This window comes from Neovison vison, chromosome 11, assembly GCF_020171115.1.
Source record: "Neovison vison isolate M4711 chromosome 11, ASM_NN_V1, whole genome shotgun sequence".
NCBI lineage: Eukaryota > Metazoa > Chordata > Mammalia > Carnivora > Mustelidae > Neogale > Neogale vison.
In genome coordinates this window covers 153,655,906-153,676,748 of record NC_058101.1, presented here as the reverse complement: position 1 = coordinate 153,676,748, position 20,843 = coordinate 153,655,906, and the positions used below count along the sequence as shown (strand labels likewise).

General features: G+C 45.2%; 1 protein-coding gene across 1 annotated transcript in view; it reads left to right on the top strand.

Moving 5' to 3' along the window:
* The window catches only part of XKR6 (XK related 6), a 302,189-nt gene extending 290,080 nt beyond the window's left edge, over positions 1 to 12,109 (top strand). Inside the window, exon 3 of the mRNA XM_044225050.1 lies at positions 10,852 to 12,109. Coding sequence (XP_044080985.1) covers positions 10,852 to 11,816 — 965 coding nt within the window. The 3' untranslated portion in view covers positions 11,817 to 12,109. The remainder of the gene's footprint in view (positions 1 to 10,851) is intronic.
* The last annotated feature ends 8,734 nt before the right edge of the window (positions 12,110 to 20,843 follow it).

The window sequence follows — 20,843 nt, the reverse complement described above, 5'->3', positions numbered from 1 at the left end:
TCATTCTCTCTATATAGATGTATGGGTATACACACACTATGTAGAGGTATATGAATATATTGTATAGTATGTATATATATATCAAAGATGTGCCTATATGTTTTATACTCATAATTCATTAAATATTCCAAATCCACATATTTAGCCAAGGTTCACAAACAGTAAAATAAGGCCAGATCTCTTTGTACCAAGGCCTCTGTCCATTCCAGGGCATCTCAACCTGGGTTAAAATGCACTCACTCTGGGAGCATCAGGGTTTTGGGCCTGATTGGCCATTTGCTCCTCAAGGAGAAGGGATTTACTGGAACTTTCCAGTGAGAGCAGATGGCCTTCTTCACTGTGTGCTCCAGGCCAGCCAGGATCCAGGCTTCTGTGAGTCCTGCACCACGCCAGCTGAGTGGTTGACATTTGTTCTAGAATCTCTAAAGTTTGTCTTTCTCCAGCTTGCTGTGAAGATAGTATTTTGATAGCTCTGACAGCATCTTAGAAAGAGGAGACAAGCGAACAGAGGGCTAGCTTTAGTTTTCCTCTGTCGGGTCCTTTAAATATCAGTGCTTAACCTTGAAGCTCCTCAAGGGGAGCGCTGCTACCTTCCTGTGTTATCCACCATGTCCCCAGAGCAGCCGTAAGCCCCTGATGTGTGCTGCTCAGAAGAGACGCATCCTGCAGATATCAGACCCCAGAGATGCTACTCTTGACGTCACACTGTGTCAGCACCCCACTGGCATCTTCAAGGATAGTCACTCCTCAGGAAGAACTCTTTAGAAAGCTTCCATCTCCAGCTATTAGACACACCCACGTTCCTGGTTTGGTTTTTGACTTACTGAAAATATTGAGGAAGTTGGAATACCCAATCACAGGGCTTCTTAACCTCATCATTAAAAGATCTGGGGCTGTGGAGGGGGACTGTCCTGTGCATTATAGAAAGTTTAGCAACAGCCCTGGCCCCTACCCACTAAACACCAGGAGCACTCACACCTGATGTTATGACATGACCTAATGTTCCTGTTGAGGGTGGGGGCAAAATCAGTCCTGTTGAGGACTTCTGTTCTGCTGTTAAATGGATGATGTTGCATGCGGTGGGCTGAATCTGGCCCCCTCTCGATGGGTCGGTTTGCATGGGAAAGGCACCCATTTCTTACTCTTCCTTGGAGGGTCAGCAGGGCGCCAGAGTCAAAGCAGGAGAATAAAAGGACGTGTTTGATGCAGTAACCTTGGGCACATCCTCTTACCTCCTTGAGCCTTGGTTTTCTCATGGTAAAATGGGTCACCAATAGACATTTCAATAGACATTCATTACTAAATGAAGTAACACTAGCAAAGTATGTGGTATAATACCTGATACATAGGGAACAATAAATGTTAGTTCGTCTTCATTTGTCTCTTCTACCCTCAAGGATTTCTTCCTGAGGGACAAAAGCATACATATTTGTTCCCAGGGAATTGCCCTGTCCCACATTAAGGGCTAGAGGTGGGTGGTTGTCATGACTGATGGGGTCACTGGCCCCTTTCCCTATGGGCTCACTTGGGAATCAGATAGCTATGGGCTTTTGTTATGAGAAAAATACACATGCAATTTTTTTTTTTTACCTGCGCAATTTTGTGCATAGTTTCAGAAGGACCAGACCAAATGGCTGCCCTTGGAAAATATCTACCTCAAAAAAAAAAAAAAAAAAAAGGAACGAATTAAAAGTAAAAGGTGGTAGGGGAAAGGCTAAGGTAGAAAACAAAGCATGGAAAGTGGGAGGAGACATGGGGCAGGAAGAGGTGGGGGGGTCAGTTTTTTAGTGTGGCGGTGAGGGATGCTGGCTGGGAAGCTGGTCTCTGAGTCAAGGGCTCAGTGAAGCACTTGGATATCTGGGGGAAGGGTGTTTGAGGCAGAGGAAGAGCAAGTGCTTATGCCCTGAGTTGGGAGGGAGCCTGGAGCACATCTGGGGCTGAGGGAGTGCCAGGAACTGGAGGGAGGTGACAACGACTAGCACCCCAGACCCCTGGCAAGGGGCTGGGTCCTGTAGGGCCTTGCATAAAAGCCTAACACCATGAAAGGAACTTAGATCTGCGCCCACTGGGGAAGTGAGTTACTGAAGGGCATGAGCAGGGAACTGACAGATTACACTGATTACTCCCAGGCAGTATTATGGGGGGCCCTGAAGGCCCTTGAAAGGACCCACCATGGTGTTAACCCTGAACAAGATGACACATCAGTCAGGAGAGGATGGCCATGCCACGATGTGGAATACTCAAACAATTCTGGTGACTTAAAACCAGAAATGATTCACTTCCTGCTGGTGGCATGTCTGTCACAGGTCACTGGTGAAGCAGGTTGTTCTTGGAGCATGGGAGAGCATGGCCTTCTGCCTGGAAGTGACACACGTATTTGTGCTCATGTGTCCCTGGTCAGAGCCAGTCGCAGACCGCACTTGAGTTCAACAGAGCAGGAATGCATATCCTCTCATGGGAAAGGCACAGAAAATCAGTGACCATGGGCAGCCCACCATGCCTGGGAGGCCACATAGCAGGGCATACTGTAGCTTAGTCAGTTTGGCGGGATTGTGAATAGACTTTTAGGACAAGAGCAGATGCAGGGAAATGAGCTAGGAGGCCATTCCAGCAGCCCAGGCAAGGGAGATGGATGAGAGATACGCTTCCACACATACTGGGTGCTCAGGACCTTCCAGGGGTGGGTCCTCAGTTTGGCAGCCCACAAATTTAACTTTGTCAGTGCTCACAGAGAGGATTAGAGGGCTGCCACACAGTAACCAAACTGATAAGGAATTGATATATAAATCTGAATGCTAATTTGTTAATCTGTGGTTTTGGGTGAGGAGACACACTCCCCCTAGTGTTTACAAAAGGACTCTGAGTTCGGAAGATAAGCAGGCCTGCATTCAAACCCTTCTTCTGTGATTTCTTAACTACTTAATAATGGAAAAGCTTGTTAGCTTGTGAGCCTTAGTCTCTCCATCTTCAAATAAGCCCGTTACTTCAGATAAATTTACAGGGAAGAATAACTGAGTTACTTTGTGTCATGTGCTCGGCCTAGAGTCTGGGCCATGGTAGTTGTTCAGTAGAGAAGAGAGATCATTATTATTGAATTTTTATTAGGGATTAGCAGAAAACAGAGCCAATAAAGAGATATTCACAAAAACCGTGGGAAGATGACAGTCTACAACACAGACTACCTGTGTAGTGGCCAAATTCTGTTCCCCTTGATCCATCTCCCTGATGTCAAAGAACTTTTTCTTCAGGGTATGGTATGGTTTCTCAGATGTCCCCTTTCCTGAGACCTTCCAGTCTTCCCGCCCTCTGTTTACACCAGGCCACTTCAATTGCCCTTGGGTTTTTCCACATTGACTCAGCCACACATATTTGTCTGTCCCAAGGGTGCCATCCACAGATGGTGGATGCCATCTTCTTTTTGAACCCTCACTAAGGGTCAGTCTGGAAATATCAAGGGTATCTTAAGGTTACCCTATGTGGTAACCTCCTGTGGGGATCACACCCTCTCCAAACACAGAAATGTGACCAAAATGAGGATGTCAAAGCTTGCAAAATCCTGAGGGTCAAAGAAGACTGTCAGATCATCAATGATTTACTGTGAGCATATTGTTAGTGAAAGTTTAAAAAGGGGATTGGTTTCTTTGTTGCTTTCACATGAAACTTACTAAGTATTATTTTGACTGATAGCCAATAGTGTGTTGTTTTGCCTAGAAGTATGGTGTTGGAATATGGAGGGCAGCCTTATGGCTAATTTACAATGAGGCCCACTAAATTTTTCAAGAAGGATAGTAGATCCTGACAAGTAGTATGCTGGTAAATGCTAACAACCAGCTCTTAGATTTGGGGGTCCCCTGATTTGTTAAAGTAGAAATTTGTAAATATTTCCACCACACCTATTTCAAGACCCCCACTTGACATTGGGGGAGAAGTTTCCTTCTCCCCATTGCCTGAATGGGAAAGTAACTTTGTACCAGGTGCTCCCTTGTTGTGTCTCCTGGGTGGAGGTGAGGACAGGAGACAGGCAGGGATCTTTCAAGAACTGTGCACACAGCTGCTATGTCTTTTTCCTGGGAGCATTTCCAAGAAGAGACTGAGATTTTTAAAAAATGTTGGCAGATAGGGGAAGTCGGATGGGGGGAAATGAAGAACCACCCAGATACCAGGAGCTCAGTGTGAGGAAAATACACAAGGATGATTTGAAGAATAGATGGTTGAGTTCCCCTAATACTAGCTTTAGGGAAGAGGTGAGAGTTGAAAGAGGGAGATGTTGACCTTGACATGCATGTAGACAAATAGCCAATTGAGCATGTTTCTTGGCTTGAGGAATCTCTATGGATACCATACCACACTAATTAGGTGAGTATGAAATTTCAGAACGTGGCTACGGCCACATTGAAGTCTTTCAACTTCAGGTTCAGTTTCTTTACCTGAAAAATGGGGATAACAGCCCAGCAAAGAAACGATGGCATAAGTAGGGCAGTAGCTAATGGTCAAGTGTGAGGAAGAACAAAGTGGATCCGAATGCCAAATGCCACACAGTGTCAGAAGAGACAGGCCGTCTACACTGTACACGAAGGAATTGGTTGAGGACTTCAAAGAGAGCTCTCCATGGGGGCTGGGTTCAGGAGTAAAGGGAAGCAAGGAGATTATCCTTGAGAAGTTTGGAGGAGAAGAGACAAAGGAAGATGGGATCTCACTTGCGGAAGGTGCAGGAGTCCAGGGACGATCTAGTCTTTGTAAGACCGGAAGAACTTGACTGTTGTTACATGCTGATGTGAGGAAGCCACTGAAGAGGGAGCTGGGAGTCTGCACATCTGACTCTTCCTACCCTGCTCCACCTTGTGCTCAGTGCCCCATCGAATCCCTCATCCAAGTGTTTTTCCAACATGTGATTTAGTGGTGGTACTAAGACCTTGTGATAGAAAGGTGAGGGACAGCAGCTGGTAACAGAGCTGGGCGTGCACATACCACTCCGCAGAACAAGGTCCTGCTGTTAACCTCATCTCATGGCCATCTCTAGATACCTCTGAGTGTTCTCAGGGTACTCCTCAAACCCACATGTTGCATTCTCCCCATGAGATACCGTAGTGTCTGGTTTCTCCTTCAGCTTCCCTTTCTGCTGGTGTGTTGGCGCTCCCACTTGCTGGCTCCTTGGTGCAGTCCTGCCGTGGTCATGGCCCTGCTTTGGGCTTGTCATATCTCAGCTTCCATACCTCACCCTGGTGACGGTAACCTGATCCCTCCCACTGCATTGTATCTTTCCTTTGGATTCTTCTACTTCATCTCCCCCTTGCCCTCCAATTTTAGAGTCCTGTCCTTCCCCAGACACCATGTTACTATGCTTCTCAAACAATGGGATATCCACACTCACATCTTTTTGTTTTGTTCCCCAACTGGCAACAGTTCAGCTGAGAGTGATCCTTGGATATTACACTAGCACCACCAAATTTCCTGATGGCTACCGCTCCTCAGTAAGGGGTGTCCAACTGCAGATTGTGGCCCCTCATGCTCTGTTACATTAGTCATAGATATGGACATTCCATTTCTGGAAATCTTAAACCCTGGGTCCAGTGATCAGAACCCGAGGGCCCCTCTCCAGAGCTTTTCTCAAGGGGAGTGACCCCGGAGGAGTCTCCAGTTTAGCATCTTCCCAGCTGGTGAGGCTGGGCTCAGTGGGCCAGCTGCAAGCTCCGCCTCCTGGTCTGCACCAGGAAAAGTGAGCAAGCTGTGAAGGTCACTGCCCAGAACTTGTCACAGCTGAACGTGAAGTGTTTAACAATTTCCAGTCTGATCTTTGGAATATAGAAAGCGATTGAGCCATAGTGGGAGCAAATCGTAAATGCTCCCAGGCCTGTCTGAGAATCTCACAAGGGGCCACAAGTCTTCTTCCGAAGCCAATTCCCCTGGGCTTGGGTCTTGGCCAGGATAATGCATTGACTTTTGGGTTGATCTCAGGCATGACAGAAATCTTCCGAGTGAGCCACAACAGTGAGGGAAAACCTTGCCTTCCTCCCTCTAGAGTGGAATACACTGCAGCCCTTTGATTAATCACTTGACAGAGGCAAACCGATCTCAGTTAATTCTACTGGAGTCACCTCTTTCCTTGTGGCTTGAATGCTACTCTCCTGAGGAAGGTGGACTAGAATGCAAATTTGGTTTGTAGCTCCAAAATCAAGGGCCTCTCTCAGATACCCAGGCCCCTCAGCAAAAGATTCAAATCCTCCGTATCCAAAATGCCTCGACTTTCTTTCCTCTCCCCTCAACCGGCCTCTTCTAAGGCCATGTCTAGGGGGCCCGTTAGTATAGCAGTTGCTTTCTGGGCCCCTGGAGTCAGACTCTGAGTTTGAATCCTGACTCTACTTCCTGATGGACATATGATTTCTGAAAAATATCTGAAGTTTCTTCATCTAAAAAAATGGGAATTAGAGCCTGTACTAGTTTGCTAGGGCTGCTGCGATGAAGTAGCACAGACTGGGTTGCTAAAAGAACAGACCTTTATTTCCTTGCCGTTATGGAAGTCTAGGATCAAGGCGGAGGCAGGATTGACTTCTCTGAAGGCCTCTCTCATTGGTTTGCAGATGACTGCCTTCTCCTGTGTCCTCACGTGGTCTTTCCTCTGTGTGAGTGTATCCCTGGTATCTCTGTGTATCCAAATCCCCTTTTCTTATAAGAGCAAAGTCAGATTGGATTAGGGCCCTCTCTAATTATGTCATTTAACTTAATCACCCTTTTAAAGACCCTTTTTTCCAAATACAGTCCCATTCTGAGGCCCTAGGGACTATAGCTTCAACATATGAACTTTTTTGGCGGGAAGAATAACACAGTTCAGCCCGTAGTACATTACAGTGTTCTTCTACATTACAAGGTTCTTCTAAATAAGATAATGCATATACATGCTTAGTGAATCATGCGGTGTTCTCTGGGACAGTCAGCTACTCTTTAGGGAACACATTCTTCTGGGGCATACCCTCCCCTGCCCCAGTTGAGCCCCCAATTAGCTGACTGCCCTGAAGCACCTTCTGCTGACAGTCCTTCAAGGACAAGATGAACTTACAGTCCTGTGGTGGGGGAGGCCACAGGTTTTGTCCAGGGAAATGATGCAAAGGTGGCAAATCATGGGACATTTGATCTATTGACCAAGCATAACAAGTGTGCCAACGTCATAGATGGGATCCAGACAAGTTTCCTGGAGGCGAGTTGAAAACAAATGTATCATCTAATGCCTGGTACCACTGGTTCTTGAGCCCCCTGAGGGCAAGTGTTACCCTTTGTTGAACATCCAGTGAGAAACCCAACTCCAAAATGGGATCTAAAGTGTCTCCACTGTAGGATGTACTCAGCCGTTCAGCAGCACTAACTCTGGACCCCCTAAAATGTGTCTATCTACAAATTTGCATAGAACAGGGAGTTCTTTGATGAATGTCGTGAAAGAATTAGCCCCCTCCAGGCATCCCTCCCTCCCCATAGGATCATCTTTGTTGATGCTGCTGGCAGAGTGAGTGGAGCAGGTTTAACATGGCATGATGTCCCCACTCATGTTCCAGGAAGTCCCTGCTCACCCTGCTCTGGCTCTGAGAAGAGACTCCAAACAATCACACTTTTTCCAGTCCTAGACAGGGCCTCTGCCCTGGTCACCTTGTACACAGGGCACATGTCAAAACTTTCCTTTTTCCCTTTCTGCTTTAACTTGGAGCATTTGCACAATGCCAAGGATGTGGCCTGGCATTTAAGGCCCTCAGGAACCGACAGCTTGGTGTTAGAACAAACATATGCAATTAGAGAGGCTGATGGCCTTCATCACAAATGACCTCAGGAAAGGGGCTACTTGGTGGATCTCTGGAGAGCCGAGCTGACCGAGTAACAGAGTGCAGAAAGAGTGCAGAGCCTGGAACAGTGTGATCCGGATAGCAAGAGCTGTACTATGGGACTAACTGACAGCTGTACTGTCAGTGGTCCTCAGGGTAATCTTGGGCAAGGAACCCAAGCCCTTGTACTTCTGCAACCTGTTGAATGAGTGGGTTGAAGGGGGTGGTCCATGAAGCTTCCTGTGGATTTACTGTTTGGTGATATACAATATATCAAGTTGGGAAGAGACAAGCAGAGAGGTAAGAGTGGGGCTGGGCATCAGCTGGCCAGCAGGACCGCAGCCAAGCACTCAGATCTGTCTTCCATGTAACTCTGTCCCAAGCCTTCCTTGTAATTCACATTAATGTCTTATGATGCTTAGGAGACATTCATGCCGAACTCTAGAGAGCAATTCTGGAAGCATTAGCCAAGAACCAAGGCAGTATATAGGTCTGCTCCGAGGGAAGCAGTTTCTGTAACACTTCATGAAGGGTGAGGCAGGAGCAGAACACTGGCCCTCAAAAACCACAGCAACAGATCTGGACATGCCATAGGTAACCGAGAAGATGGAATAATGACGAAAAATTGTACCTGGCTTGGCTATGTGGGGCTGCTGGAGATGAAATCCTACTTATTTGTATTTGATATGGCCAATATCACAACACACAGAATATCACGGCCAGCACAGTGAAGGCTGGGGGGCTGTCCCACTTCTGTCCGCCAAGTCTGTTCAAAAGCACACTCAGAATAAGCCTGAATTAGACCGTGCTCTGGCAAAAGCTAAGCTGCTTTTTCTTACTTTATGAGCTTGGCACTCGTGTTTTTCTTAGAACCAGGGAAGTAATACATTTTGATTTATTAGAAGGAACAAAAAAATCACGCCTTCTTCCCATTTAGCTTCTGTAGAACTCCCATCTGATTATTAAAGGTCAGTGGTACCACCAAGATTATTAACATCAAGAAATGAGTTCACCAGGAGAGGGCTGATGTCACAAAGACATTTAAGAGGAGCTTTCCTATGGTAAAGGAAAGGATCAGCAAAAAGCCTAGCACAGACTACCAAGAGGATGGCAAATTCCCTGCCCTCTGGAAACCCACAACCTAAATCATATGACTCCCAAGAAGACCTGTTCCCCTCCCTTTCCACACCACCACCAGCCAACACAAACTCAGGAGGCTCTAAAAGGTTTGGATGACCATTGTGACGTGGTTGCAGAGCATGCATGGCCTCAGCAGGTGCTGGTGGAAATGCCCTGTGTGTACAAGGGGCAAGTACCATGTTCATAACTTTCCAGAAAGGTGAGAGGAAATGTATTAGATGTTCTCAAGATTGGCTTCTGTGGAGGAATTGGGATGGTTTCTCCCCTGTTCATTGTCAACTGTGGTTGCCATTATTTATAAAAGCCATACATATTCATTGTAACAGTTAACAGTCTGGAGGTTTTTCTATGCTCACACCAACATAATGGTTTTTATTATTGCACTCTATCATTTTGCAAGCTGTAAACCCGAGTGTCTCTGTGAGATGTTGGGAGTATGTGAGTGAGGTGGGTGAGGAAAGTGAATGCAGGGAGAATGTAAAATGACAGGGGACTTTGACTCTCCCCTGGGTCTTGGAAGGGAGAAGGAGGATGAACAGGTTCCCAGGGAAAGACAAATCCAAGGCTACAGGGATGGAGCAGTTGAATGAGTCTCTTGATGAGCAAGCTCCTGGACCTTTGAGCTGAGACTTTGATTTCAGCCTGGAAGAACGTTGTGGGGAATTGGACTGTAGTGCATGGGAGGGAACCCAGTAAGGAGATGGGTACCAAAAGAACAGTATTCAAGACTCCAACTGAATTTAGTTGTGTTTAGTTCTGAAATGTGGAGAGAAAGGCAAAACAAAAGAGCCTTTGGATGGATGGAGAAAATACGTGGGGGTGTCAAGGGATGATGGGGAATCTTGCTTTAGAAGGGGTCATATGGTAACACTTGCCTAATAATTGGTCTCTTATAGGCGGATTTGGAGAAACTCCGGTAACTATTTATTGTTTTGAGTTTGATTGAGTTACAGAAATTCAATAGGCAGCATAGGCAACATTATAAATAAAATTGCTTTATAGAAATTGAAGTATGATTTGGGATCAGACACATTCATTTGCCTGCTGAGGAGGAATGCAGGGAATGATGAGCAGAGGAGGGTGAGCAGAAAAGGCATTCTTGAAGCATGAACAACAGTGCTGTTGAGTCAGGACAGAGATGAGACAAGGACGGGCTTCCCAAGTCAAGGCCTCAGAGAACTTTGAGCAGAATGGTGGGTTGGAGAAAGCAACAAAAATTGGACAAGAATGAGAGAGACAAGAATGAGTGAGAAAGGCAACCACCGAAACAGACAGAATACCTCAGGACCCTTGGTCAGGGTGGCCATAGTCAGGGGATGGAGAAGCTAAATGCAAAAGCCTCGGTTCAGAGCCATGGGTGAGCTGATGAAAAAGTAATAGAGACTCCAGTGCTTTCCCAGAGGCGGATAGTGGTAGAACTTGGGGCAGTGAGCAAACTATTGGGCTTCACCATTGGTTTTCCCTTCTGTGGGCTCCTCTGAGAGCACAGGCTGTTGGTGACAGGGCCACCAACCCTGGCCACACACACATGTGTAACAAGGATCCCCACAAGCTCGTGATTCCTTAAAACTGAACACGTGCCTGCTGGCCTGCAGCAACTGCAGTGAATCATCATGGCGGCTCCAGTTCTCGGCTCCCTTGGCGAGGCACATCTGCCTCTGCCTTAGTCTTGAGTGGTAGGTCCCCAGGAATTCTGGACTGGGTTGTGAAATGTAAAATGAGACCTCCAAAGTTGTCAGCTTAGGGAACAGCTGTGATGTTGAAATCCCATTCCTGATTGTGTGTTTCTTTTTTCCTCCTCCTTTAGACCGCTGTATGTGTGGGCATCTCCTCGGCTGGCAGCCCCACCGTACCCAGCGCTTGATGTCCAAGGTTTTGACTGTGTGGGTTTGTGTCTTTCCGGCAGGTGTCTCCTCTGCGACTTCCCTGATGTCCCTGGCTTGGGTGCTAGCCTCCTATCACAAGCTGCTGCGGGACTCCAGGGACGACAAGAAGAGTATGAGCTACAGAGGGGCCCTCATCCACCTCTTCTGGCGCCTCTTCACCATCTCATCCAGAGTTATCTCTTTTGCCCTCTTTGCTTCCATATTCCAGCTCTACTTCGGGATCTTCGTGGTGGTTCACTGGTGCGCCATGGCCTTCTGGATCATCCATGGCGGAACAGACTTCTGCATGTCCAAGTGGGAGGAGATCCTCTTCAACATGGTGGTAGGGATTGTGTACATTTTCTGCTGGTTTAACGTCAAGGAAGGGCGGACTCGATATCGAATGTTTGCATATTACACGATAGTCTTGACCGAGAATGCTGCCTTGACGTTCCTTTGGTATTTTTACAGAAACCCGGAGACCACTGACTCCTATGCGGTGCCAGCACTGTGTTGTGTCTTTATTAGCTTTGTGGCTGGGATCGCATCGATGCTCTTATATTATGGTGTGCTGCATCCCATGGGGCCGCGAGCTAAGATTTTTGCCAGCTCCTGTTGTGCCGAGCTGCTCTGGGGCATCCCTTTGCCCCCCGATGTTGAGCCCATGGCACCTCAGACCCCTGGGTACCGGGGGACCCAGGTCACGCCTACCAGAGCCGTAACGGAACAACAGGAGGATCTCACGGCTGACACTTGCTTGCCCGTTTTCCAAGTGAGACCCATGGGGCCCTCTACCCCGTCGGGGCGTCCTTACCACCCAGAAGGGCCCCTCATTAAGATTGACATGCCAAGAAAGAGATATCCAGCTTGGGATGCTCATTTTGTAGACAGGAGGTTGAGAAGGACTATTAACATTCTGCAGTATGTCACTCCCACCGCAGTAGGCATTCGGTATCGAGACGGACCGCTCCTTTATGAGTTGCTACAGTATGAGTCTTCACTCTAAGAGCATCTTGACCCAAGTTGAGAAGGGGACCTTAAGTTTGGTTTGCGGTAAACACCGCTCACAAGAAATATAACCCTCCCTTCCCCCAAAACACAAAACCATCACCACCACCACCATCACAACCACCAATGCTACAAAAAAAAAAAAAGAAAAAGAAAAGAATAAGTCACAACCCCTTCAGATAAGCTTTCTTTCCAGTCGCTGTATGTATACAAAGATATTCTCTATGTTTTGTAAGTAAAAACAAAAAGAAAACTTTTCTTTTGTTTTTTACACATAAGAAACAGTATTGAAAAAAAAAAATCCCACACTATGGTTCATAGGGTGGAGAAGGAGGAGTTGTCTCCACTCCAAAAGAAAAAAAAAGTTTTATACCTTACACCAAGTGTAGATCATTTATGGGATTGGTGCTGATTGAAAGATCAAAACAAAACAAAACAAAACAAAAAACACAAACAAACAAACAAAACCTTCAACTGCCTTATGCCCTTAGGTGCTGAGTTTCATTAAGTACTGTCATGTTTCCTCGTGCAAAACTCTCTGGTGACTTTTGCACCAGGAGAGGGAAAATTCAACAATCAAATGAAACAAATCTAGAAACAAAATGAAAACCAACCAACAAAAAAACCCGCAAGGCAATCATTCTTCCTATCCGATTATTTGTATCGAACAAAACAAATTTACCAAAAGCAAAGGCATAGAAAACCCTCCTCCTCTTTGGTTTCTGTCCCTGTCTCCTGTCCTTACCCCTAACTTATCAGCGCCTTCTAGGAGCCAAAAGGCTGGCTGTTTGAAACTCAGATGGCTGGAAAAGGTACTTGAAGGCTGACTATGTGCCATTTTAGCATTCACCTGCTAAGAATCACATTCGTTTCCTGGGATAAAGCAAAACAGGACAAAACAAAAATCTACCCCAATAATTCTATAAGAAATTCTAATGCAACGTAAAGGAAATTTCCATTTTTGTAATCAAAGAACATCAGTAATAATAAAACTCAGCATAGTAGCAAAAAGAATAAGACATCAATTTAAAGGCACAATACTAAAATCAGTAACCGGCAAAAATGATTCGTTCTGTCATTTTAAGGCCGTGAAAGGTATACAATTATCACATATGATATTGTGTAAGGCCTCTTTTGTTTCCATTTGGTGGGAAGCCTTAAATTGATCTGGAAAGAATTCTTCATTTTTTCATTTGTGCTTTTAAAAAATATTAACAAAAGAGGAAAATTAGAATATAAAAAAAGTCATATTGTAATAACTGACCCATTTCAAAGACTGTTTGGTGCTTCTGTCTTTCACCATTGTGGTTGGCTGAACGTCATTCAGCTCACTTGGTGCATCTGGGTTGAGTGGGAAATTTTGTGTGTGTAGTGAGTGTGTGTGTGCGTGTGCATATATGTGTGTGTGTGTGTGTGCCCATAGCACACATATATATGTATGTATGTGTCTGCTGCAAGGTCTTGCCAGAAATGTAGAAAACAGATATAAGACAGACTCTGAGTATGGCTGAGGTGGAGTATAAGGGTGCTGGGGAGCAGACAGCGGGGAGGAGGGGGTAGTGCTTGAATATCAACCCCTGTCTGGATGGCGAGACTCATACCAGCAGCATACTCTGGGTCTTCGAGGCCACGTCATTTGGGTGAAAATTTGATTCAATTATTTATTTTCACATTGTACCAAGTTGAATTTCCGGAGGTGTTGCAAGTGTGTTCAACCATTTTTAAATGTTATTTTTCAAAGCATTACTCCTATAAGGAATATTCTGTTCTAGGGCATCTTTTCAATCCCACTCTATCTCTACTTGGGCACAAAAAAAAAAAAAAAAAAAAAAAAAGGAAAAGAAAAAAAATCACAAAAAGAAAAAAAAACTCCACAAAAAGATATATATATATACAGATATATATATATATACACATACACACACACATATATATACACACACACTTGTGTGTGTGTATATATGTATACACACACACACACACACTATTTTTCAGTAAATACTGTTTGTCTTTGTTGTGTGGAGCTGCGATTTTTTTTAAATTCCAGATATAACTGTTTAGGGTGCAAGACCTCATATTGAACTATTCTCAAGAGAAGTTCAAAACTGAGGATTTTTTTTTTATGTTTATGGGGTTTTTTTAAAAATTATTACTCAAAGAGGCTTTTCTTTCCCACCCCCCTTATTGTTTATCTAAATCTGTTTAAAAAAAAAAAGAAAAGAAAAAAAGAACAAATTTTCGATTTCATTTCAGTTGTAAACTGGATGCTCCTTTTATTTTTTTGTTCTAATTCCTTTGATTTCTTTTATTATTACTAAACTTTGCAGTGCTGTCCTGTCGTCCTCCCTGACTCGGTTGTCCCCTCAGGTCCTCCCTGGCGGAAAGGAGGAAGGGAGGAGAGGCGCAGAGAGCCTGTGGCCCTCGTGCCCACCCATGTAGGAAGCATGATGCCCAGAGCACACCTCGGCCTTGGCAAAGACCACCCATGCGGGACTGTCTCCGCCCAGCCCGGGACAGGCCCGTGGGCCACTCAACGGTTAATTGGGAATTCTGATCCGGTCAGCGGTGCTTTTCCTTTTTATTCTGCTTCCCTACCGAGGGCTTAGCTTGCTGCTTACTCTGCTGAGGCTGGAGGTGGTGAGGCCATTTGAGAGGGGCCATCCCATCCTGGCTTTCTGGGGTCCCAACTCTTGTCTGCCTCAGCTCTGGGGCTCTGTGTGCCATCACCAGAGCAGTCCTCAACAGTGAACCCCATGCATCCCTTTGGGGCCTCTGCCACTTTGGCTTGTTTGCCTGTCCTTGGATTTATTTCCTTTTTCTTTCTGTTTCATTGTGACACAACCACAAGCTTTAATTGGCTGCTTGTATTCTACTACTACACATTCAGCATGTGCGTGCACACGTGTGTGTTTCATGTTTATGTTTATGTTTACATGCAACTGAGAAAATCACCGAAGTTCATGGACCTGGAACGCCAAAGTTGGGGTGACAACTTCCAACTCAGGGAGGCCTCTCTGGGGCCTTAGCCACTGGGAACAAATGAGAAGATCACAGAACATTTCAGAAATCCTTTCTTTTGACGTCTGAAGGACTGGGCTTGGCAGGACTCAGGCAGGAGGGCACTCTGATCCAATGAAATGTTACTCCCCACCTCTCCATCTTGCCCGTTACTTTCCTAAGGATGAAAAATGAAAATATGCATTATGAGCAGGGAAATCTGGTTTTGCATAGGGACAGAAGAATGAAGACAAGTCTGGAAACAAGGAGGAAACATGGGAGGGAGGCAGGGACACATAAAGAGAATGACCAGAGGAGACTTTTCATCAGCCTTCTTGGCACCGTCAGCCTCTAACCAGCCCTTCCATTTCCAATCATCTGGAGACCCTTTGTCTACTAGTCCCAACCAGCCGCTCCCCTGTGGTCTCTCCTGCTCCAGTGTGCCTCCTCCCACCTCGCACAGCGGCTGGCATTTTCCACCCAATCCTCTGGGAGATCTGTCCTCTTACCTGTAAAACTTTGGTTCTGAAAACCCGGACGCTTCAGGCTCCTCTGCGTGAAGGTCACTCTTTGCACTCAGTGAGCACTGGTGGCTTCATCCCACACTGAGAATCTGCTCTTAGCCTGCCATTTGCTTGAGTGCCTGGCAAACCCCTTATGGATCATGAGGCACTGGGTCAGGCTGCCCCGGTTGCCCCCACCCCCACCCCCAGAGGGAATGTCTGACAAAAACTAATTAATTCTCAATATTTAGTTCTGGTAGGAGATGAGAGTGTTGTACCAGGAGCTATAGAATAAAATATAAAGCTAGTCCCTTTTCTTTCCTTATTGCCACCTGTCCTTCATCAAATATGCCCACAAACCCCATAGAGAATTTGGCTCTTCTCTTCATTCTCAGATATGTGAGACTATCTCTAAAATCTAGCTGATTTTGTTAGCGTCATTTCCGTAGGTCCTGTTTCTCCATTGCTCAGCGGATGTGCCTCCTCTCTGGGCCTCTGCATGAAAGGAAACCTCATTCACCTCAGATACCATTGAGGTGAGGTGACATCCCCTGAGCTGCTTGTCACAAGCCTGAGACATCCCGAACAGGAATGTCATGTCTCTGAGGGCCTTGATGAAAGGTCTTGATGAAACTAAGGAAGTTTAAATTCATCAGATGAGCCCCCACTGGCCTCACTCACCCTCAGAGTTTCTCTTATCTCAAATATGCTTCTCTATTCTGTCTCCAGAACATAGGGTCAGACTTGTCCAAACAAGTTGAGAACCAGGGGTGCTATGGGGACCAGGCCCCATTGCTCTTGATGGCATGTGCTGCCAATATGTCCCCTTCCAGTGGAGGAGGGCAACACTTCCTTATGGTCCCAGCAGCCCTCCCACTCCTACCAGATTCCCCTCACTCTACCTCCCCAGGCACAAATCCAACCAACACTCTATGGCCCTGCCCTGGTGGCCCAACTTCCCATTACCTCAATAGCCATGGTCCCTTTGAATCCCAGAGTGGTTTAAAGGAGCACAGAGACCTGTCTGGACCATGGTCATGAGGATGATTCTATTGGCCTTGTGACATCTCATGGCATCGGCAACAGGCCCTGTCCCAAAAAAAAAAGCCTTATTAGAAAAATTTACAGGTTTTTAGAAAACACCAAATGACATCATCTTCTCAGTTCTCCCTCTACTTTTACTCCCTCCCATACAGTCATTGTGGCAGAAGCAAAGGTTTCTGAGGCTGATCTCTTTTGCAGAACCTCTTAAACAGACAGTACCCCACTCCCTTGTATACACCAAAACTTCCCTCACTGTGTTTATGTGTGCGATAGAGAAAGTTTACTTCTTCCTCCCCTATCTATTCAGCTCCTTGCTCCTGGGGATGGAGGAATCTATAATGAGCCCCAAACTCTGATGCCCCCAGGCTGTAGGTACATTTTCTCCTTTATCTAGGAACAGATATAAGAAAAGGACAGCAGTGTGCAGGCTTTAAGCCTTTGGTCTGTAGAAAAGGATGACAGATTCCAAAGGAAAATGGGACCCCAGCATATCCTACCTATAGTGTCCACACTTTCTGGCTCCTAGCTTCTCAAATGGAGTGGACTGGATCACCTAACACTTGTTTAGCACACAAGATGGTATTTTGATTTCCAAGAACAGTGGCTCCTTGCTCAAAGTGAGCTTTTCAGGCCTCTTGTGGGTGATGACAGCACCTTCACATGGTGGCCTTCATGAGGACGCACTCCTTGAGGACACTCATTTGATTGTCTTAATGAAAAGCTAAAAATCTTTTATTTCTTTACCAAACTGAAAAATGTTAAAATAACACTATCAGATTTGCTTGGGGGTGGATTTAAGTTTGGAGAGGGAAGAGAGCTCATTGCAATTAATTTCACCTAGATTCAAAGGATGTTCTCAGTATAGCATCAGAAAACTACCAGGAAAGTCTTGAAGAGCTCAGAGGAGATGTGGAAAGACCCTGCATGATGAAAGAGAAGAGAACACAGACACCTAGACTCACCCCAGTGGCTGGATCAACCTTATAGGTAGCAGTTCTGTTCATTTCATTCTCAAGCATTTATTGACTACTAGATTCTATTGGGCACCCCTCCTTATGAAGCACACACAAGTATCTTGTAGGAAATGAATTTAAGTCAATATCAACTCCTCTTATTGAAGTCCAGGTGTGAACGGGGTGAATAAAATGGAAAGATTTTTCAAGGTTTAATTCTGTGTCATTATCTCCTCATCCAAAACTGGCCACAGTCAGAGGCAACATTCCATTATCATTGGCAGGTCAAACGCCTAGGTGTGGAAATTGCTGTGGTTAGTCTCTTTCAGGCTACAAAACCATCCGTTTGTAAGAGGGCTGCCCCCAGAGCATCCTAAATCAATGCGTGCCTGTCCCAATTGCAAAACTTGTAGAAAGGTAACTCTGCCCTTTCAGAGATTTTTTTTTTTTTGAAGCCCCTCACGAGGGAAAAAGATGCATTCCTGCAATGACAACACAAGCCTCCTTCTCATCCATCCTTAGCTATTTTAAAGATTTCATTTGTTGCTTAAACCACTGCATCATGTGCTACTGGCCAAATATCAAAAGACAAGGGCACTGCCTTGATCAGCCTGCAGCTTTATTTCTTTGCCTGCCTGGTTCTGTCTGCCTTACTTGACTCTCCTGGGCACCATCTGCTTCTTCTCTGCCTCCTGGAAAGGAGCTGTGCCTTCTTGCTCTCTATACCTTTCCTTGCAGTGGCTGGCAGGACATGGCTGGTATGTACTAGAGCCAAAGGTCGGGAGTGCTATTAATGGCAGCTCCTGAGGGCAGCAGACGGACAACCATAGGAGATCCCCCTGCACAGGGCCAACACCTTGTGTCAAGGGCTAAAAATAGACCAAATTGGAAATGAGCATGCAGGACCTAAGGGACACCTGCCCTGGCCTGCCTCATCCCATGCAGAACAATATGCAAGCCCAGGTAGGAGATACCTGTCCCTGCCAATCCCTAACATGAATCACAAGACCCCACAATGCAAACTGAAGTCAGTCAGCTCACCCATGCTCATCCAAGAAGGACTACTCCTAAAATCCATCCTTAAACCAAGGAGAACAAATAATAATAATAATTATTATTATTATTTTGGGTATAGTGCCAATTGGTAACCCAGTGAATATCCCTTTAGAAGTAGCCTTCGGCCATATGTCATGGTGGATATAGACAACTGGTCACCTATCAAATGACTCCCTTGGTCTGTTTCTCTATCCCCAACATAACCCTGTGGTCCTCAGGCTACAGTGGGTTTAGGAGATTTGTTTTAGCTGTAGACCTCATAGAAGCTTTTATTTAGACCCAGAAAGATCAGGAAATATCACAGGCTGATTCAGGGTCCCCACTGTGATCATGGATAACTCACTTCACCTCTCGGTGCCTTGGTTTCTCCATCTGTAAAGTGGAGAGAGAGAAGGCCAACCTCCTCTTTCTCTCCTGCTCAGGGATGCTGCGAGGATTTAGTCATTATTGCCTGTAGCGAAGGCATCATATAAGGAATAGTGGTGACCTCGTTACTTGGGAAATAGAACCACAGGATAGTATTTTCTCCAGGTGTGATGGTACCTGGAAGCCCACAGGATGAGCAGTACAGCTGGACAGGGAGAAGTCTCACACACCTGTAGTTCTTAGATACTTCACAGCACTGTGAACCCAGCACAATGGTACTCTGGTCTGATGACTGGGGGTCACCTAGCTCAAGCCAGCCACTTGTAATTCTAAACCAAATGTCCTGTTATTAATTTTTCCTAATCTATTAGAGAATATATGGAGGGATCAATTTGAAATCTGATATTCAATAAGCTTTGGACAGACAAGAGAATGGGTGCATGGGGAGCATTTGGATGGTTTTTAAGGTGGGCGAAAGCTCTTCAGGAACTATCTCTCACTTTTGTTCTTCTGCACAATCTTTTTCAACCTTGAAGTTCACATCATCAAATGAGCTCATCTTCTCTTTGCCTCTTTGCAGAGTAAAGAAACGAAACTTTGTGTTTTTTTAAAAAAATATCCATTAGCCAAAATGTGGGTCCTAATGGTGGGTTTTAATCATTCCATGGTGTGCTTTGAGTGGAGCCTACAGGCAAAGATTCAGAGACAAACAGTGGCTGGGGAATATCACTATTGATTTTTATCCAAATCAGGGTACTTTTTTTCCCCTCAACATTTGAATTGGAAAATTTGGTTGAGTTTCTTTCTTTCCTTTTTTCTTTTTTTTTTCTTTTTACTATGGTTTGACTGTTATCAATTCAACTACCAAGATACCCTTTGAGTAAGAAAACAGACCCATGCTAAGAACCTCCATGTTCTTTTTAGGACTAAACTAGAGTGAGGGCAGGTGGGAGTAGTGGAGAATGTCACTAGCACTCCAGGAGGACTAGCTGCAACAGTGATTTTCTATTGGCTCTGAGAACCTTCTTGGAGAGGAAAATTCTAGATGCTTTACCTGTTCTAGATCAGTCAACCTGGCTCTGGCTCTGGCCTTTTCCTTGGAGTTAAGGTGCATTTTGATGTAAAACATTCTATCCTCCTCCCCAAAAAATGCACCTTCTGAGACTGTTCCAAAGGAACAAATAGTTCACCCAGGCAGGTTCTAGCTGTTCCTGAAAAGCATCCTGCTCTGTGGCTGTGGATCCCAGACAAGAACTCCTTTCCCACCTGCTCTGACTCTGCTCTCCAAGACTAATATTATTGTTTTGACAGCACAAGGGACCAGACCATAGTTTGGAATTCAATAATGACTTCTGTTTGATTTTGTATCTGATTATTCTGTGGATAGGCCAAATTCTTCTGGGATTATTTGTTTCCACAAGATATTTCTGATGGCTTCCTGATGGAAGGAATAAATGAGATCCCAGATTGACTCCCTGTTCTCATCGGCACTCCTTTTTTGATTGGGATGGATAGCAAATGAATTGTATGGCATTTAAGAATGAGAACTTTGAAGATGGACACGTCGAACCACAGAGAACAGAGTGACTCAGTAGATCAGTAGGAAGAGTGGTAAAGAAGAGGAAGGCTTCCAGAAGTATGTGGAAAGAAAATATTTGCAACCATCTAACTGTTACTTCCTACACACTGTGGGGCAGAAATAGCAAAGCATATTCTTTTCAAACAGAGGAAATCAATTTTACTGAGTGACATATTTAAGTATTATTGTTTTACTAAAAGGTCAGAGAAAGCATCTCAAGAAAAGAAAGGCACGTTCTCATGAATAGATCATGTCACTAGAAGTAGAAAATCCAGGACTCTAACCTTTTGTGGACCTAGGTCAAGTCACTCTTGGGGCCAATTTCTCTTTCTGTGAAATTTTAAGAGTATTGCTTACTTACCTCACAGGGGTGTTGTGAGGATAAGGTCATTAATGTCTTGGTAAAGCACTTTGAGGATAAAAGTGTTATGTTATCACATTTGCTTCCTATTTAAAATCCTTTTAAACTTCCATTGAGCACCTGTGGTGTGCAAGACATCCATGATAGGTGCCATGGAGGAAGGGGA